The sequence below is a fragment of the Uloborus diversus genome, chromosome 7 (genome assembly GCF_026930045.1).
Source record: "Uloborus diversus isolate 005 chromosome 7, Udiv.v.3.1, whole genome shotgun sequence".
In the NCBI taxonomy this organism is placed as follows: Eukaryota; Metazoa; Arthropoda; class Arachnida; order Araneae; family Uloboridae; genus Uloborus; species Uloborus diversus.
The window spans coordinates 113,339,038-113,362,710 of NC_072737.1; the positions used below are offsets into that span (position 1 = coordinate 113,339,038).

Sequence of the window (23,673 nt, forward strand, 5' to 3'; positions counted from 1 at the left end):
AAAAAACGCTGCTGTACTTATTGCTTTAAAGATATCATAGAAGAAATTTTCAATTATTTTCAACTGGAGATGAAACACAGAGGCATTTAGAAAGATATGAGAATGTAAACATATTTTAGCATTTTGCTAAAACTTTTCCCTTAATTTTAGCTTTTATGCTAAAGAACTTTTGAACTCAGCTTAAACCCTGCATTCATGATAAAGAACAACATTTGCAAAAATAAAGAAAATTAAAAATGTCAAGAATCACAACCTGCCTGATCCTTACAGACAATGGCTCTTAACTATGGGAGGCTTGACTGTACTTAAGAATGAGTAATGCAAACCAGTAACATTATATGAGGATCTTGTATACCTTCCAGTACCATATTTATAACATTTCATTTGAACAACTAATAATGTATAATTTTCAATTAGATAAATTTAAAACAGAAAATCTGTGGCACATTACAGTTTTCGAAAATGATGAAACACATAAAGAATTGTTTGCAAGATTACTTACTGAAAACAATTTTTGATATTTTGTAGGGAGTTTTTCCCAGGTCATTCTTAGCCTTGAAACAGCTCCGTGTCCTAAACCACTTAGTATGGCAAACATGGAATTAAAATTTTTGCAAACTTTGCACTGCTCTGTAAAAATAAAAATTCCATTATTAATAAGGATTTTTATACAACATAACAGACAAAACTTAAGTATAGTTCCTTAAAGTAATGGGAAAACAGGAGGGAAGATAAAACATGCTACAATGTAAGCTATACAATACTTCATAACAGTAATTTTTATTGTTTGAAAATATTGATAGATTTTTCCTTTTTTTTTTTTTTCGTTTCAACATATGAAAAACAATGCTGCAAACAACAAGGAATTAAGATAGAAAAGGGAGTAAGGAAAACAAAAAAATTCTCCAGGTTTAAGAGCAACCTTCAAAAATTTTTAGTTCAGGAACACTTGTGTGCCAACATAATGCAGTTTCAAAGTACTTCTTCGAACATTTATCAATAATCCTAAAATTAGAAAACTGACTAATTTACTTCTATTTTTCTCATATCTCCTGAAAAATTCAGTTAATGGCTTTTACTTCCTTTTCCATGTCAACTTAACCCTCAAGTAGCAGGGTTCATACTCAATTTCAGAAATAAAATGAAGGAGTTTTGAAGGAGTAAAATGCGGTTTTGAAGGAGTACTAATGTGATATCCTTTAATGATGTCGCACTTTTTTCTCAACATGTTTGACCCCTTCCCTTTTGTTACTAAATGTCACACACTTCACCTTATTACTCCTCTTGTCATACGTCATATTATTATAATAACTGTGTGATTTCACTTTTTGTCAACTTCTGTCTTCCCCTTGTCACAATAGGGAAGTTTTCAATTTTTCAATTTTATTTTTATATGATAGAGTAACATGTATGAACATCATAGGTGAAAACATTTGTGCGATACGATAAGTAGTTTTTTTTTTAATTAATTTTTAAAGTTCAAGCGCTTGTGACGTCAAATGGCATAGGAAGTGACGTCATGCGCTCTTCCGATAGGGGAGAAGCCGAAAGTCACGCATTCGATTTCGAAGACGAAACGTAAAAGGCTTATCTTCTTGCATTTCTGGAACATTAAACCTCTTATCCTCTCGGAAATATTCGAATATCATCATTGATGTTACATGAGGAAGATTATTTAGATTGTGCTTTAACGAATCCGGTCTCCATAGTGTGTTCAAAAGGACTATTGAATTTCTAAAAAATAAAAATATCAGCGCGCTCAAAATGTCTCTAGCGAAATCAAGGAATCTTCGGCGGAAGGCTGTCCATTCGCGCCCTGTGACGTAGGCTCGTCACGTTTCAGAAGAGCAAACTTCTGCGCGTGGATTTTTAAAAATTCATTCAAAATCAACCACGGTGTTTTAAAATTTGGCGATGGTGAATTTTTTAGTTTTGAGGGTCAATTAACAATATCCAACAGCCAAAATATGAACATTTAATAGGTTGCAACTTCCTATTTCATGAACTCGTCTCCCCTCAAGGCATGACATCACTTGTGGATGACCCTTTGTACAATAAGTGTGATTTATTAAACAATTGTTTTTTTAACACTATCACTTAATATAGTACACCTATTCATTTTTGAATATTTAAATAATAATTAGACAAACTAACTTTTGCTGCTGAGAGTTTGGGAGGGAAAAGCAATAACCATAAAACTTGAAAAAATAGCCAAGCACCATATAAACATGTTTTACAACACTTATGAAATCTCTTAGTCATCTAATAATATTCTCACCTTCAACTTTTAAGACTTCTATGATCAATTTGTAAATCACATCTTTAGAAAACAATATACGCAATTACAACATCAAAATCGTCCATATACCTTTGCCTTGTGACGATGTTAACTTGTCGCTCGAAGTATTTTAAGTTACTGTCATAGAGGAAAATTATGTAACCTTGAACTAAAAAAGAAGGAGTTTTGAAGGAGTTAAAACCAAAATGAAGGAGTTTGAAGGGCCCTTCAAAAAAATTTCCTAAATGAAAGAGTATTGGAGGAGTTTTGAAGGAGCGTACGAACCCTGAGTAGTCATGTATTCGTCTTTTTCATGCCTGTTGTCATATCTATCCAGGGCTGTGGAGTCTGAAGAAAAATGGCCGACTCCAACTCCTGGATTTTGAAACACCCGACTCCAGTTTTTTTTATTTCTTTATTTTTTTCAAATCCCCTCCCCTCATGGGAAGACATGGGGGGGGGGGGACCTTAAAGAGCGATTGAAATATTAATTCCTTTTTATGAAACTTTCGTGTTGTATTTTATTATAAACCTAAGATGCATACAACGTTAAAGTTTAAATTGAAAATCAAATTATCCAATAGTTGAGATTTCTAAAGTGAGATTACTTAAAAATCCAATTTTTAAAAAATTGAAAAGGATTAATTTGCTCCCTTTCAATGTTTAACAAATAGATGTTGATCAAATCCTGTGCTTTCAAGTTTCCAAAGTTGTAACTTCAGAGAAAAAAAAACAAACTTTTTTGCCAAGTAAAAAAACTTTTCTTGAGAGGGGAGATCCCTCGCCCCCTCCCGTGTGACACCCATCTGGTGAGTGACATCTCAACTGAATTTCAGCATCTATAAAAATTGAAATACTTTAATGCTGAAAATTTTCCTCCATAATAAATCTTAAATTTCATCTTAAAAATTTCAACGAAAGTATTGCACTATATTGCGGTGAGAGGTCGGGTACATGTACGTCTGGAGCAAATTTTACACAAAATGAGGCGGCATACAGCTTTTTACAAATAGCGTTTATTACACCTACATTTCTTGGTTCAATCTTAATTTTATTGGTAGCTTTAAAATTAACCTTAATATGAAGATTTTAGGATTAACTACAATAATTATTGAGTGTTGTAAATAATAAATCATGTACTGTTTTTATTTTGTACTTTTTAGTGATAACCAAGCTTTCTTAGATAAAGTCCTTTAAATTAAAAAAAAAAACATTTATATTTTACCGGATCTTTTAGCTTTGAGCTTTCGTGCCAACACTTATTTGAATTTACCAAGCACCATCAGAAGTTTCCCCACTTGCTCAAGCGATACATTCCTTTTACTATTTTATAACCGAGATCGTGGTAAAAAATATTATTATTACTTTCATATGAAAGAGATTACTTAGAAAATGGTAGGCAACAAAACTGTTTGTTAACAGTTGCTATCAGTTAAATAAAGTTAAAAAAATAAGCAAACTAAGAAACTGCGGCGTAGGTAGCTGTTACAGAAAGTTCGATAAACAATCAAGCCAGCTGGTTGCCACAAGCAACCAGCAGTTATTATCTTATTAGTAGGTCTTTATACATGTAATCAAATTAATTGGTAGTCAGTTTTTTTTAAGTTGCAGAAAAAAAGGAACCCAGAGTCAGAGTCTGCCTATTTTCGAACGACTGACCCCTTTACCCCAAAATCAGTCAGACTCCGACTCCACAGCCCTGGCTCTATCCCACCATAACAGATATTGATAATGGGGTTCATCTGTGTAGCTGACCTTTAGTACCCCCCCCCCCCCCTCCCCACTCTCAAACAGAAATCTGAAACTTTCATTCAGTATTTCGGAAATGTGTGTCAGTCATTTAGACCAAATGTAAGACAACCTTGTCAAGTCCCCAACAGTAACTTTCTTTCAACGTACGCTGTAAATATTGTTCTTCATTACAGAATTTCTGCAGTTAATGTTATGTATTCTATTAGCTAAAGCAAACCCTAAAAGAAATAATTCAAAATTCTTTTTTGTCGTATAGCCTTCTAGGGCCGGGAAAAGACCGAAGCGCGTGTACTAACATAATTAAAGAGACAAGACTACACTCGGGTTAAATATTAAAGGGAAAAAAATGCTAAAGTGTGACTCAAAATCACAAAATATTTTGCTGATTACTAAATCTTCAAGTATTACTAAATTAAAAAGAAAAACAAAAGATAGCTTCATTTAAAAACCATAATCATGGCTGCCAACCTTAAGATTTTTTTAAAGGAGCACTGATGGCTAAAACAAGAACAAGAAAAATTTAGAACAAAAATAACAACTATGATATTACTTTATTTTAGTTAATTTGCAAGTATTTTAAAAAACAATAAATATAACCATGCATCTTTAGAACATAATTTACTGCACATGATCTCTTTAAAACTTGAAGAATATACTAACTTGCAACTTTGATAAACTGCTTAACAATTTTCATTCTTCGGATTAATTGATGTTCCGCACATACTTCAGTAACTACCCAAAACATCTCTCGATTTACCAACTGAAAATATAATTTTTGAAAATAAACAAATATCATAAATTACTACACTAAGCTAAACATAAATTACTAAAATTAAGCTCTTAAAATAGTTGAATATTTATATACTAGTAAATTTCAAAAAGGTCACAAAAATTTTCTTGAAACACAAGTTTGTAAATACATTGGAAATCATCGTCTGTTACTAACTATAGCATGAAAATTGAAATGAAATAATGTGATTGGATAAAAATTGCATACACCGGTATCCAAAGATATTTTTAACACCCCCATAAACATATATAACTTACATCCAAAATTGGAAATACAACCAAACAACTCAGTCATGCATATTTTCACACATTGAATTTCAAACATAATTTAACATCTTGAAAAAAAGAAAAAACATAAGGAATTTTTAAAATAATTGACTTGAATTTTTTGTTATTAATTTAAAATACAAGATGCCTAAATGTTAAAAAAAATCAAAACAGCATACATTTGTTCCCTCAAGGACATCTAATTTTGCATTTCATTTCAGAGTTTTTATAAAATTGATACCAATTAGTGTTCACTGTGGTCTTATCTTTCATTCCTCCAAAAAGGAATTTTGAACCTCTAAAAACTCTGCAAGAGTATTTTCATGCCTTAAAATAAACCTAGCAAAATCACTGCCTGTATCATTATTCTGAAGAACCCCTTTGCTTAGTGCACCGAAACAGAGGTAAATTTACAAAATCCATTTTATACATTACGACATGGCATCAGTTATAAAGTAAATCTCAAATGTCAATTATTCAGGGCAGTGGCACACACAGGAAGATCCACCATTCTCACATCATACTCCAACACCTATTCAAGCATATTCTTTTAATTTAATCAATGGTTGGGAACAAAAAGAATTTTTTTTAAATATTGAAAAATTAGTTAATAAAATAAATTTATGAATAGCAAATACTTAATTAAACTATCAGAAAGCACAGGAATGAATGTATATACTTTTCTCATTGATAAAAACAAAAACAGCAATGCAAAATCATTGGTTTAGAATAATTTATGTTCACACACAGTTCAATCTTGTAGGGGAAGAAAGAGAAAATGCATTTTATTTTTTCACTTATTAAATCTCAAATTATGGTTACCTTTACTTGGAATTAGTTTATGTACTACATACATAGAATTATAGTCAATTAAAATAGCTCAAGAGCCATGGGAGGGGTCCGGATCACATGGACCCTCCCCTTGTGTGCACCACTGATTAAGTGTTTAGTCAGGGGGAAAAGCATACTGTAAGATCTTTCATACCTTTAAATCAAGCAGCAATTCATACACACACATACAAATAAAAAAAGTTCCACAAATTATAGCCTTAAGTTAATTAAATAAATAAGCCCTTTATAAAATAACAAAATTAGTTAGGGATTTTTTACAAACTGGGGAGGAAAAAAATCAAACTATTAAAGCTTTTTTTACACTATAGCAGGTGGTCTATATTAGAGTGAACTGCACAAAATGACAAAAGATTTTAATACTAACCTCAGCAAACTTTGATAATTGTGGAATTCCATACTTAGAGCTAACTTCAAATAAATCATCTATGTATTCAGTAGGTTCAATTTGTCTAAACGTACTAAAATCTTCTAGTGTTAATTGTGTGGCTACCTCCACACTATTTAAATGTAAGAAGTGCACTTGACTGTCCCGCAAAAGCTCCTAAAAATCAAAAATCTAATTAAAAGAAAAATTTAGAAGCGTTACAGATATATTATTTGAAGCAAAAAGTTGACAACTAAATGCTTCATAAAAACAAAATATACATTAAGAAACATCTACTCATTAATAACTTTTTGCTTTTATAATATAAACTAAGGGGCCCTACCACCTGCTCACAGACACTCACCAATCCCCGAAGATTGCTTCTCAATCTTATTTGATTCCCAAAGATTTAAATTGTCTATTAGAACGAATCACATTAAAAAACGAATAATGAGCTCCGTTTTGAACAAAACGAAAATCCGAATGAAATGAGAATAAAGTAAAGAGCTCATAATTAGAAAACAATCCCTCTCCCACCTAAAGACAAAAAGAACTTGACAGAAAAATGCATGGCCGAAATATATTTTTAAAAAAGTGCTTTAAGGAGTATTCCTTTCCGGGGTTCCAAACAAACTTGTAACAGCTTAAACAGCTATTGGTGTTAAGGGGCTTTGAGCATTGCAAAACAGTAGTTTTGAACGTTTGAAAAGTCGCTTTCAAGTTCATGGCTCTAGTAATATATTTTGCTTTTTAGCTGCGGGCTTGAATTGAGTTGAACCTAGGACTTATTGGTAAAATAGAACCCTTATATCTGCTGTTCCAATAATTCAGAAAATTGGAAAATGCTTTATTTGATACAGAAAAGAAAATTTCTTTCCAATGACATAAAACGTTAAAGGGTGTGGGCAGTCTTTCACCCCTTTAATACGTAATTAACATGAAATTTTAGCTTAATTAATTACAAAAAAACTAATTCGAAATTAAAAAAATAAGACCCCAGACACAAACCACCAGGGCGTGAAGTAATTTTGTATCGAATTTCAAGGCGGTAGGTGCTATGGTATCTCCTGGATGCAGGCCTGCCAGATTTTCTATTAAAATTTCTTTGACCCTTCTTTTTTTCAATATATAGAGATTATACTGCAGTGAGCAGGTGAAAGGCAGTAACCGCAAATCTTTCATTTTTCATTTTTTTGCACTTTTGTTATTTATTGTACATTAGCTTTTTTGTATGAGCTTGCTTATTTGGTTTCCGTTGAAAAAACGTGCGAAAAAAAAAGTCTAATTCCAACATTTCTCTATTATTCTTATTGAATCCAAAACGAGTAAGCTCAAAAATTACTTCTGGAAATATTGCCGTTATCCTGCCCACAGCAATATGCCTATTCACAACAATTAGTTTCTTGCTATTATTATTAGTGTCATGGAAAAAATGATTTTTCAGTTTTCAAAACAACCACACAGAAGTAACTATAGATTTTCTTAAAAGTTATTTATGCTAATTACTTATTTAAAAATGAAAAAAGATTTTTTCACAAAAACTATTCAAATTTATGCATAACAAAACCAAAAAAGGCAATAAGGCAGAAACTTAAAACTTTGTAAGCCCACTATTTGCAACTAGTTTTTTTTTAAAAAATGCTATTTTTCAGCATTGAAATTTAATTTGTTTTCCCAAGTTTAAATAATTATATTACAGGTTAATTATGTCAAGTATATATATATAGATATAATCTCCTTGATACATTATTCTATCATTTTTGCTAATACAGTTGGCTCTCTCTTTCTCTTTTTAAAGATGGCTTTTCACAGTCCCAGATTTTCCACTATAGTTTTAAAAGCATTCTATTTAAGGACGCTTTCTACTTAAGCACGATATTTTGTGGCCTCTTGAAAGTCGTTAAACAGAGAGCCAACTGTATTATAAATTAAATAAGTGCCAATGGTAAAATTTCATTTTACTTTATAGTTTTGTTTTTGCTTTCTATAAGCCAAATTTTTCAAAACTCACTTCTTTTTTAATTCGTCTGCAACTTTGAATTATTGAAGTTTCACAATTTACCAGGGTTGGGGGGAGGAGAGGATCATGGCACAGCATGTGCCATTGAATTCCATAGAGGGGGTGTTTTAAGGGGTATTTTCCTCTTTTTTAGGGGGTGCTCCTACCTAAGGGGCATTTGGGGGGAGGGGAGAGAACTCTTGCTCTTGAGGGGATGAGCACTCTTGCATTCACAATGCTGAGTATTGCCATTTTCAAAATATATTTTTGTTTCCATTGCTTATGAAGTATAAAATGAACATTTTAAGGAACTGTAGATAGCAAAAAGGCGTCAATATTAATGCAATAAATATTTTACAGTGGATGATTTTGAAATTATGAGTAGAGATGGTTACAAATATTACATAACAGAAGTAACGTCCAAACTTACTGTAGCTAATTCATCAGGAACAAGAGGCTCTGTTGAAGAATTATTCTTCAAATAATAACGACTGCTCAAACCAATCCTTTCAGCTAAATTCTGCAATTGGTCTGGCAATCGACGTTGTTTAACAACACCACCATCTCCAACAGAAACTTCTCGTAATGAATAATTACTAAAAAAGAAAAAATTTCTTAAATATCTTCAAAGAAAGTTGTCAACTTGATTAGCACTTATACTCCAAAACCAAATACTAACCTGCTAGGGTCCGATATGCCAAATTCTCGTAACGACAACATTACTACTTCCCTAGCAGTGGTTTCCTAAAAATACAATCCATTGATTAAAAAAAAATGAATATTAAATGGCCTACAGTCATTAAACAACATAACTACTTTTCATAAAAGAATGTAGACATAAAAATTTTTACTTATTCAGATGACAGTTTAGAAAAAAAACAACAACATAGATCTGAAATCTTTGAGCGGGATCTACTCCATTCATCAGAAACAACAATTTTTAATATAAGCTATAAGTTTTCAAAAAAATAGCAGTAAAAAAAAAGTCTCTTAAAATTTTTATTTTTAAATCTATTTTTAGAGGTGTGTACATTGTACAGCTATTAAGAGAATTCTTATGTATTGGCATAACAGCTACATAAATGAACAAGAAATAATATTATTCAATATTTATAAAAAAAAAAAAGTACTCACCTTATGAACAAGAAGGAACTTAAATGTCTGGTCCGATTTATAAATTTTGAGAACATGCTCAGGGTAGTCGAGTGATAATGACTGTTCATTTAAGGCAGTTAATGACGACAAATCAGGATTACTGTGACTATGATACAAGGTCCCACCTGCAGTCCTATGAGGTGATGCTGTCCTTACACCTAACCCCCCAGAACCACCACTACTTCCACTGTGGATTGAATACAGGCTATCATCAGAGCTGTTCAACTGAGATTCACTAAAATAAAATAAATGAATACTTACTCTTTACAGTTCCACAAATTTTATTACATTAAAAGCATTAGGTGCATGCAGAACTTTTGTTAAAGGGTTTCTTAGTTGAATTAAGAATGCTATCTATTAATAGTGAGACATTAAACTAGGACCAGGGAGGCTTCTCAATTGTTTCCGAGTACTAAAATCAGATTTTTGGAAATTCTCAAAAAAATATAAAAAACTGGTATGAATTTCTTTGCATGAGGTTACAGTTAAAAATCTCAGAATAAATGAATTCCAATAAAGAATCTACTAAAATGCATCATTAGTGGATAACTTCTTGACATGAAGCTAATGTAGCAAATAATAGTTGAGTAATATTTTATTTTGGATGCACTAAAAGTAAATTGGTCATTATTGAACAAACTTCATAGTCTGCTTAATGGGAGTGAATATTCCGAATTCTATTAAGTGCAACAAAATTCAAGCCATGTTTGAAGTTGGAAACATTTTTAATAAAAAAAATTAAAATTACAGCCTAAACACTTTTAAGCATTATACAAAATCTGGTTACGGCTGGTTATGCATTTATAGATATTTGAAGTGGTAACAAGAGCAAAGTGTTTTTTGTGTTGGCAATGTATCACAAGAATCATTTGGGTTGTCTATTTCTCTCCTCCTTCCTTCCAAAAAGAGATTGGGAAAATTAAATAAAATAACATTTGTAAATTTTCAGACCTTTCCTTGAAAAAAATAAAATAACAAAATTCAAAAACTAAACTATAGAAGTTCGTAGTTATGTGAATCCAAATGTAGAACAAAATAATGAACCCTTAAGAAATGCCAAAAAAGTTAAGAATAACTTATTACAACCATATTTTGGACAGTCAAGTAAGATATTTAACATTATCTAGAAATATATTTCAAAATCTAATTAAATAAAAACACATAAGAATTATATCTTACTGATTAAGTGTCTTTGGTATGATCATTTTTACAATAGCTTTCTTAAGCTTAGCTCGATTGCCTAGTGTCATAAATCCCTTCTTCTCTTCTTTCTTCAGATCTCCGCTGTTATTGCTGTTAGACCTGACAGCCTTTGTAGGTGAAGTAGGTGCTTGGAAAACAGGGACTACGTCAAGTGGATAGCCACTCACTCCTAATGGAAAAGTAACATCATTCCAGTCAAAATGCGTTGATAACCTGGCTTGGGGATCATGTTGCAATCTAGCGATTTCTGAAGCTTTGCGACTTCTCGAATGTGGAGAATTTTCGGGAGTATTTAGCATTTCTTTGAAACCTATAAAGATTAAAGTTCAAAGAAATTATTTTTGGAAATCACCTTGGAAAATATGAAAAACAAAATAAATACAACTACAGAAGTATTCCATTGAAACAGAAATTAATTTAAGCAAAAATTCATGGAATTCTTGTCTCTCTTGCTTACTGTTACAATACATTTATCAGCAATATTATAACACTTTTTGATCTAGATTAGAGTACCAAAATATGCACCCACCAATTTACCTAAAAATGCAGATTTACAAAAATTGAAAATTTAAAAAAAAGGCAAGCTGCAGAAACAAAATAGGCAAAAATGATTTGACAAAATGAAACATTTTGTAATAATAAAATGAAAACTTTATTTTATTGAATAAAAAAAAAAGAAAAAAAAACTATATTATTACTAAGTAGTACAATTTTAATTTCAGGCTTTTTGCTCAAATACAAAAAAAGCTGTTCGTTTTTTGCTTAACTCTGCAAATCTGAAGATAGAAAATGGCAAAACTCAGCAAAATAGAGGTAAATGCTATTTCATTATTACTTTTTTTAACCCTATGGAAATAAACACGTTTTGAAACAATATCAATTTTCTTTCACCAGATTGCTTATTAGGAACTGCTGCTTCTTTTATAACTGGTAGTTTTATAAGGTTTAATAGATTTTTTATGGATTTTATAAAGTGAATCTCTATTTTCAAACTAAAATTTTAATGAAAATAAAAAAGATATTTCCTTTATTTACTTTCTAACAACTTTATTTACTTCTCTTAAAAAATAGTTGAAAAAAGAAAAATCATATTCTTGTGCAGGATGCAGAAAAATAGTGCACTGGAAACAATGTATCTGTTCTTTAACTTGGAGAAATAGGGCCGTACCTATGCGGTCTAGCGCCCCTGGCGAACTTTAGGAATAGCCTCCCCCCACCATTAAATAAGAGACATTCAACAAAATCAATTACATTAGCTTTATGAAACACTAATATTGTTCGTCCTTGAACCAAAGACACTGTACATTTCTCAGTTCTATCTATGACAAAGCATTTTTTTTTCAAAAGGATATTGATTTTTAAATTTTGTTCAAATACCCAAGAAGAATGTTTATCCAATAAACACAATTTATACTGTAACTAAAATAAAGAAAAAACAACTTTAAAAAAATTTAAAAATTGCAAAGATTCTTTATGATTAGAAAACTAAAACAAATATTAATTCAATTGGGGCAGTCAGAAAACAACTGATTTGTGTGCTTGAAAAGGGGGGGGGGGGAGATTGACAGATTTGATCCTTTCATTGTTTCAAACGCATATACAAGAACAGAGAGATGGAGAAAGCATTCAGCTTGTGGTTTAGGAGGGAGAAGGGAGTCATTACTAGATCAAGATCTAAGTAATTAACAATCTAAATTATTCGTTCGGAGATAGGGACCCGGGAGGTTTCTCCCTCGAACATTTTTTGAAATTGTTGGTTTAAAAAGTTTTGTACGATCTTTGGTAATGTTGGGAGGAGTTTTCTCCCTTTTTAAGTTGTACTAGATAGTGTATCTATTTATTTATTTGAATAATTTTTCAAAATATTTCTTTTTTTATCAAGAGTTAAAATGCCCCCCCCCCCCCTTAAAAAGGATCATCCAGAGCTGAAAGCAATCACTTAGTCCTCTTCCAGGTACGCCACTGCTAGGTAGATGCAGTAAGCTGACTCAGGGGAACAATACTCCATACCTGTAAAATTCTTCTTCTCTTATAACTAATTTTAATACAAAAAAAAAAAATCATTTAAGTGTTTTACTCAAAAATCATGAAATACTTTTACAAAATTATTGGCAAATTGCCACCCCTCTTGCTTTTGCACTCCTGTCAATCTGAAGATTGAAAATCACAGAATTTCGCCAATTAGAGGAAAAATCACTTTACGATAATAGCTTATAATTCAAAGAGTAAAGAATAGCAAAAATTTGAAGCAGGCTGGCAAAATATTTTGTATTAATAACTAAAAGCCAGGCACTGAAGAAAAATCCCCACCAACACTATTAAATAAAGATTCGTGATGAAAATTTGTATTGGAGATCTCTTAGTTTCTGTACCTAAACTAGCGAAATGCTTGTTTTTCGATACAACAAATCATTGAAAACTCGTCAGCAATGGTATACATTATTAACCCTTAAGGGGAGATGCGGTCTCACAGATCGCTTAAAAGTTCATCCGATCACTCCTATTTCATTTTCGGTTCAATTAGTATTGTTTTTCCCAATAGCTTTTTGTTTTGTGACCTTGAACACCCCTTGCTTATCAGTATCTTTAGGCAAGTGCATCTGGTTTAAATTTCATTGCATTCTTTAGAAGGGCCATTTCACGGTATTTGACATTTATGTAGAATCCGTAACGGGGCCTCTTTTTACCATAACTTTTTAATTTACTGTTTGATTTGCATATTATTTTATTTTGAACTTTTTCTACAAACACACTAACTCAAATTAAAATAATTTGCAAATCAAACAGTAAATTAAAAAGTTATGGCAAAAAAAAGGTCACATTACAGACTCTACATAAATATCGAAAATACTGTGAAATAGCCCAGAAGTGGTCTGTGTGACCACACCTCCCCTTCAGTGTTACTATTTTCGGCAGTTGTAGACATTAGGCTCTTAACGTTAGAGCCGCAGATAGAAGCATATTTATTTTACTCGCGTTATGAGGTTGAGAATTGTTTGAAATGTTCACTAACATTATGTAATGATATTCTAGGGACAATGTAGGCTGAATTACCTCGAAATACGACGCAAAATACTAATAGTTAAAGGGCTGTCAAATTTTCTCGTAACTTCATATAATCAATTTTCTGGTACTAAAATGTTCTGTATATATTAAACAACTAAAATGAAATCATTAATAAATAATAGATTCATTTTTGCTACAAGCAGTTAGTTATTTACTGCAGCATATGATTTTGTTGAAAAATCTTAAGACTCTTAGAAACATTTCCTCGGAAAAGGTATATTTCGATTCAAAGTTCAAAAATATTTTTTCCCCGTGCTAATAAAAGCACGAAGCATATCTGAGAGAACTTACAGGAATGTATCTTGATTACAGGATTTTAAAGAATTTTTTAAATGGAATGATCTCTGAGATCTCTCACGTCCTACTTTTTCACCTCCCCTGTTACGGGTTAATAAAAAAAAAATCCCTGCAAATTATGAGTTAATATTTATAGTTGCACATGGAGATTTAATGCTAAAAGGAAATAAGACAAAATATCTTATATATCACACCTAAAATCAACTAAGCCTATGTTCATATACATAAATGTGTCACATGTACGAAAAATTGGTGCATTTAATTAGGAAAAGCTTACCTAATAAATTAGATCTCACAGTAATGCAAAGATGTGTTGTTCCTCTAAGGACCTCTAATGCACGAGCATGACTCATATGTTCAAAACTTTGACCATTCACTTCCAAAATCTGAAATTTAATTAAAAAAAAAAAAAAACCTTGATTAATAATTAGTTAAAAAAATATATATACACAGATAAGATTTATTAACAAAACACACATACATAACAGTAAGCAAAATAAAATAAAGTTAAAACATACAAATTATAAAACATAAATTACAAACGTCAATAACAAAACATAAAGAAACTCTTGATTATAGTTCAACATGAGTTGTAGTAAATTCAACACTAAACAGCGCCAAAGGCACTGTCCGCAGTGTTATTTAATCGGTTTAATATGGAGTACAAACACAAATATGTATTAAACAGTATAATATTTACAAATTAATTTTACACAAGTAATAAATATTTCACACAGAACAATAATTTGACTGTTTGACTCCAGAAAAAAAAAACATAATAACTCGCATTGAAACATTTTATATTATAAAAAATATAATACAAAATCCCCCCTCCCCCCGGTTGGCAAGTCAGTATATTTTATCAGCTAAAAGTTAATTATTGATAGAATGTCGTTATTTTGTATATATTCATTGACCCCTTGTTTATATTTTTTGAAGTTCTTCTTATTCCTAACATCTTCATTAAACAGCCGCAGTGCAAAGAAAAAGAATTGCTTTTTAATAATACAGTAAAACCTGTGTAAGTTGACCACTCGCGGTGCAGTACTTTGGTGGTCAACTTAGACAGGTGGTCAACTTATAAAGGGCGGTAATGTTTTTTTTTATTTTTGTCATTTCTTGCACCATGTATTCATTTGTTTTGAGGAATTCACCCTTGGGTACTCTTTCTGTTCAACTCCACTTTCATTGTTTAACAATATTGAAAGTGAAACAATAATTAAAAACACTATTCAAATACTTTTGTTATTTTTCCTTTGTTTTTAACTATATTAGACATTGTAGGTTTAGAAATTCCATATGTGCCAGCTAATTTTCTCAGGCTTTCTCCATTTTCAATTACTTTTAATATTTCATACTTTTTATTAATTTCAAGTTCCACTAAGTTTCCTTTTGAAGCCTTTTTATGTAAAACTTATAGCACAAAAAGCAACAAACTCGACTCTCCCAGTTCATAAAGCCAAAATTAAAATGCCTTATTATCTCTTAATCCCTTGCACCAGAAACATGTAACTTTATTCATTACTCATTAGCAGGCCCAGATCTGTGTACCCGCTGTGCGAGGGGCCCGCGTCCGTAAAGGGGCTAACAGCCCTAGAAATTGAAGAAAAATGAAAAAAAAACAAAAAAAACTAGCACTAAGGCTTATTTGCTTTACAAATAGACACTGCTGGATAGTAGGAAGGGGCCCTACATATTTTGTTGCACGGGGACCCAAAATGTATAGATCCGGGCCCCAGAAAGCAGAATTCCTGTGTTGCCACAACATATTGCAACCGAAAGAAAAGACTTTGAACTTTTCTACTGACACCTATTTTCATTGAACAGAGTACAAAAAGCTATCTCAAATAGAGCAACAAATGAAAAACAAGTTTGGAGAATAAAGAGCAGCATAAGCTTTATGCTGCTGTTAAGTTAGGAAAATGCTAGTATGTCATCAAAGCATTAAAAACATTCTTTGAAAGCTGTCAAAAATATATATATATATATATTTTCATTATATATAATAAATAAATAAATAATAAAATAAAATAATATGCTGAAGAAAGTTAAAAAAAATAAACCAAGTGGTCAACTTACAAAGGGTTTTTTACAATACTCCAGACCAAATTTGGCGTACATTAGTGGTCAAGATAGACAGGTGGTCAAGATAGAGAGGTGGTCAAGTTACAGAGGTTTCCCTTCATTATATGAGATTGGGCTAATTCCGTTCCTGACAAAAGCGGTCAACATAGACAGGTGGTCAACTTACAAGGGTGGTCAACTTTACAGGTTTTACTGTAGTTTTATTTGGTTTTATAACTTTATATTGTTTACCTGAAATTCGAGTATTATATTGTTTTTCATTAATTTCAAACCAGTAATTGTTGTTATGCAAAAATACAATATCCTCTGTGCATATATTTCTCTGATATTATAGATTTTCTTTGACTCTTGTAAAATAGTATCGTTTTTATTAAATTCTTGTTTAGATCCATAAATTATTTTCAAAATTTTTGCATAAGTTCTATTTAAATCGGTTAGATTTGTCTCATAATCACCTCCCCAAGCACAATTACCGTACGTAATTATTGAGTTTATCCAAGCATAAAATAAACATCTAACTTTTTCCCAACTTTATTTCTCAATAGATAAAGCAATGTATTCTACCTCTTAATTTCTTCATAAGTTTATCAGTATGGCATTTCCATTTTAAATTTTCAATAAAAGTTATACCCAAATAATTCATATTTTCGATTCTTTCTATGGTAGGGCAGTTACAATTATTTGTGCAATCACGAAAAAAAAAAGAAAGAAAAGAAAAAAGCATAATATTTTGGGAACATGAAATCACCTGATCTCCTCTTTTCAAGCCAACTTCTTCAGCTTTGGATCCTTTGTCGACTTTAGAAACAAACACTCCAAACCCTCTTTCGTAGCCTCCAAGTATATGGAAATGCAGAACTTCATCTCGTGTAGATCTAGCCAAAGTCACAGTCCTGTTGCGAGCTTTTGTTGCACAAGCAATGTTCAATAACCTCAACTGACTTTGCATCTTCTGGAAATAAAAAGTATCTAAGTTAATTTAAATTAAGTATCAAGTTTTGAGTTTTTTCAATGGGAATGTACAACTGAACAAAATTTAAGCAAAAAAGTTACCATCTCGAGGGGGGGATTAATATTGTGTTTAAACAGCAAAGAATGTTTAAATGCAAGCACAAATAAAATAATTTCTAAATGTCTTGCCAAGTGTACAGCAAAATAACAAGACAGGACAGCAAATCAATACTGGTGACAATAAATTAACATTTGTTATACTAACAAGAACAGCTTTTTCTTGAAATTCAGTACAGTTGAAAAACATCAATATCAAAATGTACTGCTGTAGTTGATGGTTGGATTTCATATCAAATATATTTGTAATTAAACTTATTAACTTATACATAAGGGCAAGTGAGTGATCAAGGAAGTAGAAGAAATAAAAATCACAAGCCACGATAAAACCAACGTGCAATTCATCATATCATCTAGTGATGAAAATATCATTTTGTATTCTTTCTGCAACTATCTTTCGCTTATCAATTGACATTCTATTCACTCGTGCTTTTAAAGTCCAATTTTTACATCAACAGCTTGATTTTGGTAGTCACATCAAAAAAGAAATACAGTCAACTCCTGCTACAATGCGATCCGACTTGCGAGAAATGGCTATATAACGTGAGTTTTTCAGGAGCAACAAATTTTATTGCTAAAGCGAATTTCTCATTCTCAATGCGAGAATATTTGGAAAGGAATCGCGGTGCTAAGTTTCGGCTTTGTTATTTACTGTTGAACATTGACTTCGTGAATGTACTTTCATCTTTTTAGCATCACTGACTGCGCAAGTTTCCCACACACCGCACTCTAGACATAGCTTTATTAGTGTGTTTATATCACCCCAATCCTCATTTTTCATTTATTTATTCTAAATATGAAAGGTGATGAAATATTGTGGCAACCTGGCACACTGTTTCATCTCAAGTTTGAAGATGGAAACAAAAATCGAAAGTTTGTGACAATTTAAGAAAAGGTAAAAATTCTTGATACGCTTGAACCACTACAAAGTGGGTCGAAGGTGACCCGACAATAAAGTGTGAGTAAATAATTCATACATACAATTAAAAGTCAAGAGAAGGCAATCCATATTAGTCCAGACTTAAGTTTTAATATGAAGCTCACAGAGTAGTGTTTAAGTAAAATGCAAACAATCTGCTCTTGTATTGTAGATTATAGAGACCCTGAAGGAGGGGTGTCACCATAGGTGTAAATGTTTTAATGTAAATGCGAAGCTACTGTATTGAAAAATATATTACAATGACAATCATATTGCGCAGCATAAATCATCATCTTCAATTTTTAAATTATAAATGTAACTTCTTGTATCTACTGTACTCTTACAGTGCAGTGCTTTATTATTACTATCTACTGTACGTATCATGTTTTATTTTTATGCCCCTCTCTCCCATTGGATCATTGACTTTGTAGATGGTAACAGTATTTTATGTTGAATAATGCAGCTTTTTTAAAAATACGGTAAAAATTCAGTTCTGTATGTAAGAAACAGTAATACATAGTTGAAAAATGGACTAAAACAGTTTAAAATGTGTTTTAAAATGTCTAACATGATTGGGTATGATAATAAAAAAAATCATACACAACACTTTTCCACAACGTGAAATTTCGACTTACACGAGGAGTCTTGGAACACATTCCTAGCGTAAATCGGGATCAGACTGTACACATTTAAAATAGCAGTAGATATTGAATAAGTTAAAGTGAAAATATTTATTTCACTTTTAACTTATTTATACTTACTTTTTATTTTCAGCTAGTATCAAAAATACCAGTATTTTACCTCAGCAAATACTGATATTATGAAATTGAAAATAGTTCGAAAATACCAGCATTTTCTATAACAGTACTGAGCTTACTACAGGGTTCATACTCCATTTGGATGAAAAAATTCCATGACTTTTCCAAGACTTTTTCATGACTTCAATGAAAATTTTCATGACCTCGTTACACACTATTTAATCTCAAACTTGCTAATTTTTGGAAATGAGTATTAGCAAAACATCTGCATGAATGCCACAACCTCATTGAAGCACTTACTCGTAATGGACAAAATGTAAGTGTACACTTAAAATACTATTCTTATTTGTCTTCGACATATAAATTTAAATAAAGTAAAAATAAAAATGCAGTGAAACGAATATGATGATGCTTAAATGTCTGATACAGTGGCTCCCAAAAGTGTTCGTACACTTTGAAATTTTTTAGTAAAACCAAAATAACTCAAAACTGAATTCGAATATGAAGTCCAATATTTTTTCACATCATTCCTATGTCATTCTAAATACAACCCATTGGTTTTTTCAAAATATTGACGGATCTTCTTTTTGAAATGGGTCAGAAAACGAAGAGACAGAGAAATAACACGTCACAAAAGTCATCATACACTCAAATATTTTCGAATAAATTCATGATTAAAATTATCATATGCCGTTTTATTAATATTTTTGCATTGTGTTGACCCTTATAAGTCATTTGGCTTTAATTTTTTGTTTATTTATTCCTTAATATTGTGCTTATTACTGTAAAATGGCTGGTATTCGTAAAAAACCGCAAACACCATTCAAAATTTGAATTTTTTTCCCCACAGTAGTGGCAAATTGGCTTGAAATGTCTCTAAATTAGTTAATTCATTTGTTTGTGTATAGTAAAGTGCTTGATAAAATGCTTTAAAGAAAGGAATCAGACCGAAAACAAGGTAAGAAAAGGTCAACCGGCAAAGTTGACAAAACGTGATCGGAGATTTAAAGTTAAAAAATTTATGAAAAATACACATTTGAGTGCTGTAAAAGTTTCTGCAGAGTTGAATGAAACATTTTACATTTATTTTTCACCTAAAATTGTTCGCCAAGTTCTCTGATTAGCTGGATTAAATGGGACCTCTTCCCGCAGAAATTTTCTTGGTCGTGCGAAAAACAGAAAGCTTACGCTTTTCGTCGCAAAATCAGTGATAAATAAGCTAAAAACATTTTAGAATCACGTTTTACTTACAGATAAAAATTAATTCAACATTTTTGTTTGAATTGTTGTGTAACTATAAGTACAAGAAAAAATTAGGAACTTAATCTTAAGAACTTAATTGGATCAGTTAATCAGGACGGTGGAGGTGTTCTAGTGTGAGGGTGCATATCAGCATCAGGACTTGGTAGTTTGTAATTTTTTGATGAAATATAGAATCATGCTGTTCCTTTAAATATTTTAAAAGCCAATTTTTAACTCTTAGCCAAAAATTTGGTTATCGGAAACAACTTAGTTTTTTATCAAGATAACGATAAGAAGCACACAGTTTTCAACGTTTGCGTCTAGTGCCTCAAAAATTGTCCTAAAGTTTAGAAAATACCCCTCAATCTCCAGATTTTAACTTAATGTAGCGTATTTAGACATATCTGGAGGCTAGATTACGAAAATAGGGCTTTAAAACGAAAATAGAGCTAGAAGCAGTAAGACTTGAAGTGTGGTTGAACACTTACTCAGAAATTACGCAAAAAAAAAAAGAAAGAAAAAGAATGAAATCTATTCCCAGACGTTTAAAAGGTGTTATGAGTACTGTATGATATTCTACTGATTGATAACTTATTCAAAAGTTAGATTATTCAATAATATATAGACATTTTATAAAGTGTACGAAGACTTTTGTGAGATAAAATTTCCAGCACTTTTTGGTTTTTGATTTTTAAAACATTAAGTGTTAATATTTTTTAAAAACTTTTCATGTAGCTTTGTTGAAAATTGATAATAGATCTTATAATTAAATACCTATTCTGAAATATTAATTCTTACCAATGGATTGGGGCCTGTTTCGTTGAAAGTCGTAGGTGTACGAAGACTTTTGGGAGCCACTGTATTTGTTTTATAAACAGGCAGAATGATAATGAATAGGACAAAGGTTGAATGAGTCATCAACTACGTTTCAAAAGTTGCCTTTTAGTATCCAACAGTGCATTTAATCATCCACGTAACTTGACAGTATTTTGGTTCTTTAAAGTAAAGCCACATAGTTTAGTTTTTTTATGTTTCTAAACCAGATTTTTTTTGATAGAACCATTCAGTAATGAATCAATCTTCCGATTCAAAAGTATACTTGTTTTGCTTACTTTTTTGCACATTTTCAAATGCATATAAATTGATAGGTTCACAAATTCCAGAACATGTTTGATTCCCGACATTGAACACAGCAGTGGGTCGCATAATTAGTTTTGCAGGTAGTGTGTTGGGCACTACTGTTTTAGAGTATTAGAATTCCTCTTTTTCTGTATTCTTTCGTCTGACTAAAGATCTTTATTTTCTAAAACCTTCAACAAATTAAGATAAACTCTGATAAATTTAATAATAAAGTTCTTACGAGTGATGGAATCGAACTCGGATGCAATTGAACTGCTTTTTAAGTCACGTCCAAGCAGTAAAATCACATCGCAAAAAAAGGCAAGCGGCTGCGAAAGAAGTGGATGCAATGAGATTTCAAAATTCAGATTTGATTTTGGGATTGTTCTATTTTCCACTTTTAATAGCTTTTATGCGCTATACTGTTAAATCACTCAAGATTTTTAATGCTCCTTTAGTTACTGTTACTTTTTCTTTGTCCAGGACATTTTTCCATGACTTGAAATAAATTTCCATGACTTTCAATGAAAATTCCAATTTTCCATGACTTTTCCAGGTCTGAAATTCGCTTATTTTTTTTTCCATGACTTTCCAGGATTTCCATGAACCGTACGAACCCTGTTACTAGGTTACTAGACATAAGTACAGAAAATAATAAATGTTTTACTTACTTCTTTCTCTAAACCTGCTTCAAATTTTTCCAGGAATTCCATCATTTCGGGATCAGTCTCAAAATCGGTGAAATGATTGTTGACCCATAATAATACCACTCTAGTCACCTGTTCATAAAAAATAAGAGGAAATTGAGAATGCTTAAGAGAGTTCAAAAGCACACACATGTACAAAATTATAATTAACTTTCTTCATAAATCTGTTCTTAAAGTCTCTCCTGAAGTAACTTACAAATAAAATAATACTCTCATTTTACTTATTTTTAGCATATATTTGTTCTTTTCTTAAAAACTTTATGGAAAGTATACTAAAAAGAAGTTATGTTTGCCACAAAATAATAATAATATTGATTCCCATCCAACAAAAGAGCAAAGGATTATTTTCAAACAACGCAGATTCTACCAAGCTAACACAATTAGGTAGCAATATTGGGAATATTTCACTTTTTAAGCATTTTACAAAGTTTATAAAAAAAACAGGAAAAATAATGATGCTGTTTTTTTTTTTTTTTTTGAAATGAACTTTTGGAAAGTTTGCGCAAAATACTGACTTACTGACTATTTTCTGAAAACAAAAAACAGACAAAAGCGGAGGAAGTTGAAGAATTGAAATCTACAGATTTTTACTAACCGTTTTATGCCCCATAGTTTCAAAAATTCAGGGTTAGCACTCTTAAGCCATTCCTTATTCTGCAAGGACTCGTTTACTAGCAATTACATGATACTATATTCTAGCTAGTTTTATGCAGCAAACAAATGGATCTTTATGGTATACTGGTGGTAGAGTCCATACAAAGTGCAAGGTGACTTAAGAGTAAAGTCTGGATTTTTTTAATTAATTTGGTACTCATTTGAAGAGAGAAGGTGACAATACTTGGTAAGTAAATGTTTTTGATTGATAAGGTAGCAGCCTGAATCTAACAGCAGCCAATTTTATGATTCATCCTTAAAACAAATATGAATCATGAAATTGGCAGTATCAATATTCAGTACAAAATCATTTGAATGTAACCACTAATACGGGACAGAAAGAGTGCTAGTCTGCCGTGAGCAGGTAAGTCGCAGTATTAGGGTGGTTCAAAAAAACTTTTTTTCAGCTAGAGTCCAGGACACTCCCTATTTTTTTTTTAATTAGACTTACTAATAGTATTATGCTGTAAAAGTTTTAGCTTTTTACTCAAATTTAAATAGTGTGCTCAATGACCCCTTAATTTAACAGTAGCCATAACTTTGAAAATGCCACAAATTTAGAAACATTAAATTTCCACAGCTGTTTCTTTTGTAAATAATTATGTTATTGCAATGTATAGGCATATTAATAGTGTACATGATAAGGTGTAGCATTCTTTTTTCATTTCAATGTATTTTGTTAATCCCACTCCCCATACCTATGAAGTTTGGGGGAGGAGGTTGAGCACCCTCTTTTAGTTGAAATAGGGAGCTAAACTTCTTCCAGTACATTACTATCCACAAGTCTAAAAATATTGAAGGGTGTCCTGTTATCTAGGAGAAACATTTTTTTTTTACATGTATTTTTGAACCACTGGAGGCAGTATCTTCAGAAATGAGTTTTTTAGATATTTGAAGAAATGTGTGTAGAATTCAATATTAACAATAGGGAAATATTGGAATTGGACTTTTTTTTTTTCGCAATTTTTTTACAGCAGAAACCAAGTAAACAAGTTTGTATGATAAAGCTAACGTGCAATAGGTTATAAAAATGCAAAAAAAAAAAAAAAAAAAAAAAAAATTTGCAGATATTGCTTTTTACCTGCCCACTGCAGTATTA

The 23,673-nt window shown here is 31.4% G+C and overlaps 1 protein-coding gene across 2 annotated transcripts in view; it reads right to left on the minus strand.

Moving 5' to 3' along the window:
- The window catches only part of LOC129226365 (rap guanine nucleotide exchange factor 2-like), a 458,437-nt gene that overhangs the window by 29,422 nt on the left and 405,342 nt on the right, over window positions 1-23,673 (minus strand). For both annotated transcript variants that reach the window (XM_054860968.1, XM_054860969.1), the window contains 7 exons: window positions 10,636-10,969; window positions 9,436-9,691; window positions 8,981-9,045; window positions 8,732-8,897; window positions 6,303-6,479; window positions 4,691-4,790; window positions 503-630 (listed from right to left, as the gene is read on the minus strand). In XM_054860968.1, the coding sequence (XP_054716943.1) occupies window positions 503-630; window positions 4,691-4,790; window positions 6,303-6,479; window positions 8,732-8,897; window positions 8,981-9,045; window positions 9,436-9,691; window positions 10,636-10,969 (1,226 nt within the window). The remainder of the gene's footprint in view (window positions 1-502; window positions 631-4,690; window positions 4,791-6,302; window positions 6,480-8,731; window positions 8,898-8,980; window positions 9,046-9,435; window positions 9,692-10,635; window positions 10,970-23,673) is intronic.